The following is a 4168-nucleotide window of genomic DNA, read 5'->3' on the forward strand; positions in this document are numbered from 1 at the left end:
GTCTCGTTCTTCGAGATTACAAGAGAGCAAACCAACTTAGTCTTTATTCCTTAATACCTGTTACAGAGCTTAATGCCATAATAACATTATTCAAGCCAAACTTAATTTAAGACTTACTTAAACTTATTTTAGACTTATTCACCCTGTTGATTGAATAACACCTCTACATACGATTCTTTTCTTGGTTCTATCAGGGGTTTGTAGAACTTTGCGAACACCTGTGAGCTGGCTGACCATCCAGCTGTACTCTTTATGATGTTTACATCTAAACCTCTCGCCTCTGCAGGAGACGTGGCGCGTGTCTCGTGCTGTGAGCAGTGTATTTGGGATCTATTCCGGCTTCCACGAGACAGCACCTTATCCAGAGGCTTATTGATTGCGCAGTTGCCCTATGGTAGGGCCTCTTAAATGTAATGAACAGGTAGTCTTCCTTCCCTCTTAGAACTTTGGTTGTTTTTATGTATTTCAACAACACCCTGGCGACGCAAGCGCCCTTTCGCTCTTTAAAAAATGGTAGACTGAACGAGGGTTGTGCAACTCCGACTCTAGATGTTTTAATTTGCTCCGATATCTTTATGATAACATTGCTCTTCGAAATTGTCATGTCACTTATTTTGATTAGGGACATTGTCTGAACCCTATGGGCTGTAGCTAAGGCTAATAAAGATACCAACTTAAAGGTGAGAGATTTTAGGTCCAGGACTTTCAACGGTCCCAGTGCTTCTGCCCAGTTTAGAACTGCCTCTGTGTTCCAGGTGGTGTCATATTTAGGCTTCGGTGGTCTGTTTTTAAAGACTCCCTTAAAAAAACGACTAATTGCAGGATCACTACCCAAGTCTATCGTGCTTATCAGATTAATCGCTGATCTCTCTGAATTAAGTGTGCCGTATGATGCCTCGTGATTGAATCTAAATGTTAAGTATTTTAAAACTAGGTAAATATCTGGTTGTAGGGGGTCTCTCTTTTCACTCTGGCAGTAACTCCACCAGTTTTTAAGGGCTGTGTTGTATTGTTTCAGAGTAGAATCCGTTAGTGAAGAGATTAGAATCTCTACTGCTTCTGCTGGCACTAGTTTCTGTTGATACGATCGCCGGAGAGCCTCCCAGCAACCAGGGAAAGATGATCCGCTAACGGGTGAATTAGAGACCTGCAAGGAGATAACAGAAGCTTAGGTGAGGGCGAAAAATACAACGGTTCTTCTAATAGCATTGATTTAAATAAGGGAAACCAAGGCTGGGTAGGCCAGTGAGGGACCACCACTATTCCCTGAGCTTTATCTGAATTGATTTTTTGTAGCACCTTAGCAACCATCGCGAAGGGAGGGAATGCATAAAAAAGGTATTTACTCCAATTAACTGTAAAAGCGTCAATGTACCGAGCTTCTGGGTCTCGTTTCCAGGAGCAGAACACCTCGGTTTTAGCATTACTCCTTGATGCGAACAAGTCTATTTCTGGAAACCCCCACCTTTCTACTATGGTCTGAAAGAAGGGGGCTCCTAATTCCCATTCAGTATCTACATTGACTCTTCTAGATTCCCTGTCTGCGTCTGTGTTTTCCCGCGAGGGGATGTAGGAAGCAAAGATCCAGATTCTTCTTTTCTCACACCAAGTCCAAATATCTTTAGCCCTTTGATTGAGTTCTACGTATTGTACACCCCCCATACGATTGATATACGAAATCGCCGTAGTATTGTCAATTCTATGTAAAATTTCGCAATTTTGGACTTCCCTAGCAAAGCACTTAAGCGCCAAAAACGCTGCTATAATCTCCAGCTGGTTTATATGTAACCTCTTCTCCTCCTGAGACCAAAATCCGTGAGTATTTTCTCCGTTGCAGTGCGCACCCCACCCTGTGAGCGATGCATCCGAGAAAATCTCTAACCTATAATTTAATGACCTAATCGGATTCTTTGCTACTGGAATATTCTTCAGCCACCACTCCAGATCTTTCTTTACATATGAATGAATGATCATCCTTCGATCAAAGTTTTGATCGTTTAGGATTAGCGCCTTCATTTTTTCTCTTTCCAACATTTTGGTATACAGCATCCCATACGGTACGCCTGGGCATGCTGCAACCAATCCACCAATTAGACCCGCCATTTCGCGAATAAAACAAGAATCTCTGCTTAAAATTTCTCGAATTGTTTTAATTAACCTATACTTTTTCTCCTCGGGTAAGGACAGGTTCATTTATAATGAACCCAAGCTCCGTTAGAGTTTTCCTCGTGACTGCTACGTTTTTCTTGCACACGGCCCGAGATTTGCCGATGCAAAGCGTATCATCTATGTACGCTGTCGATAACCATCCCCTTTCTCTAAGAAAGTTCAGGACTGGCTTTAGTAACTTTGTAAATACATACGGACTTGTACAAAGTCCAAAGGGCAAGCATTGAAATTCAAATATTTGACCCTTGAATTTAAATCTTAAAAATTTTCGACTACCCCGACCAATTTTTCCCAAGAAATATGCATCTTTCAAGTATAAACTGCATAGAAAATAATTTTTATAAATTAATTTCAAGGCTACCCTCATATCCTCGATCTTAAAATGACTGGTCTTTATAAATTGATTTAAACATTTAAGGTTTAGTATGAATCTCTTAGAGCCATCTGGCTTTGGCACTAGAAAAAACGGTGATAAAAATTGGTCTTCTACAGCTTCGCATCTCATTATTGCCCCCATAGCTACCAGTTTTGTTATTTCGTATTCTAACAGTTTTTCGTCTTCTGACGAAAAATGCAATTCTTTATTAAAGCTCAGGGACCGTGGTGGTCCTTCAAGAAGGGGAATTTCATACCCTTTCACACAATTCAGGACAAAGGGATCCCTGGTGATTTTTTCCCATTGCGAAAGGAACTGACTGACTCGTCCTGCTACTAATCTCACCTTATTATTTATTTCTTTGCATCCCTCAGTGGCCGCGGCTTGCTGGTTGACTTCGAGACATTGCTGTATGTACTCTTGCTGACCGGCTGAGATGGGGGGAATTTCGTCTGATACTGTTTTGGGCCCTAATACAAGTTCCCCTGACTCGCATACGGGCCCCGCCAGTTTAAAGTGCGTCTAGGGGCTGGCTTGCTTGGTTTCTTGCTAGTACCAGAGGTCGATGGAAGAGAAGAGGCTTTAATCTCTTTGCCGATCTTCTCCATTGACTTTGCAGTTTTTATCTTTTCAGTTAGCTTCTCTCCAAACAACAGAGACCCAGGCTTGGTCGTCTGTAACAGATTTTTCATTGACTTGGTTAATATTGGAGAGATAAACGCTCTTCTAGCTGAAGAGACCTGGAAATGTAGCTGCGTAATTAGTTTTCCTGCATCCGCTAATTTTTCTAGTAAGTCCAGACGATCTAGGGGTTCTTCCTCATCTTTTAAAATCATCGTGATGCCTTGTCCTAATGCTGATAAGGCTGAACCAGCTAAGTTCTGTTCTTGGGTAAATAGCTGATCCCTCTTGGCACCCGTTTCGTTCAGAGTAGCTGCTATTTCTTCATTTAATTCTGGGGCCTCGAGAGAAATATTCCCCTTTTGAGGATATTTGTCCACTACTTGGACTTTAATCTCTTTCGGCAATCCGTCAGACAGCCAAGATGCCCAACGCGACACCAAGCTCTCATGCAGCTCTATTTGATCTTTTTTCTTAGCCCCTGGATCATCTCCTAGAAGCAGTTCCACCTCGTTATCTAACTTCTTAGACTCAGCTGAATCAGTAGACTGGGCATCATCCTTTACTACTAGGCCCTCTTCCTCAGCCTGCATCTGCGCGATCTCCTCGAGGATCTTGTGTGAGTCCGAGGTACACCTGACTGACTCTTTAAACCCGGGATCCCCGACTAGGGGATTGACGGATTCATTTTCATTACCAGGGTCAACCTGATTTCCATCTGCAAGGAAAAATAATTACTTAATTTTTCCCCTAATGCCAGATGAAAATTTAATGCACTGGTTGTTATTGCCTCCTACGTGCAAAATTCACCAGCCTGGACACCCGTCAAGGTCTCATCCTATAGAGTCCTGACGTCGTGTTATTTTTTAGATAATTTCTAATAATATAATTTAATTTACCTTTATCGAGTGATTTTATAAATGTGTCCGTCAGACACTGCACCACTCTTTCTAACCTCTTAATCTGCTTCTCGCACTTGCTCTCCTCATCTCTTTCTCTGCT

At 42.1% G+C, this 4168-nt stretch overlaps 1 protein-coding gene across 1 annotated transcript; it reads right to left on the reverse strand.

Annotated features, from left to right (window-relative positions):
* Positions 1–265: 265 nt before the first annotated feature.
* Positions 266–2103, reverse strand: LOC135131313 (uncharacterized). The gene is made up of 2 exons (XM_064058980.1): positions 1300–2103; positions 266–1147 (listed from the first exon to the last, which is right to left on the reverse strand). The coding sequence occupies exons 1-2, from the start codon at positions 2101–2103 to the stop codon at positions 266–268; spliced, it is 1686 nt and encodes a 561-aa protein (XP_063915050.1).
* Between the last annotated feature and the right edge of the window lie 2065 nt (positions 2104–4168).

This window comes from Zophobas morio, unplaced genomic scaffold (assembly GCF_036711695.1).
Source record: "Zophobas morio isolate AGI-343-1 ecotype UQ-CSIRO unplaced genomic scaffold, CSIRO_AGI_Zmor_V1 ptg000020l, whole genome shotgun sequence".
NCBI lineage: Eukaryota > Metazoa > Arthropoda > Insecta > Coleoptera > Tenebrionidae > Zophobas > Zophobas morio.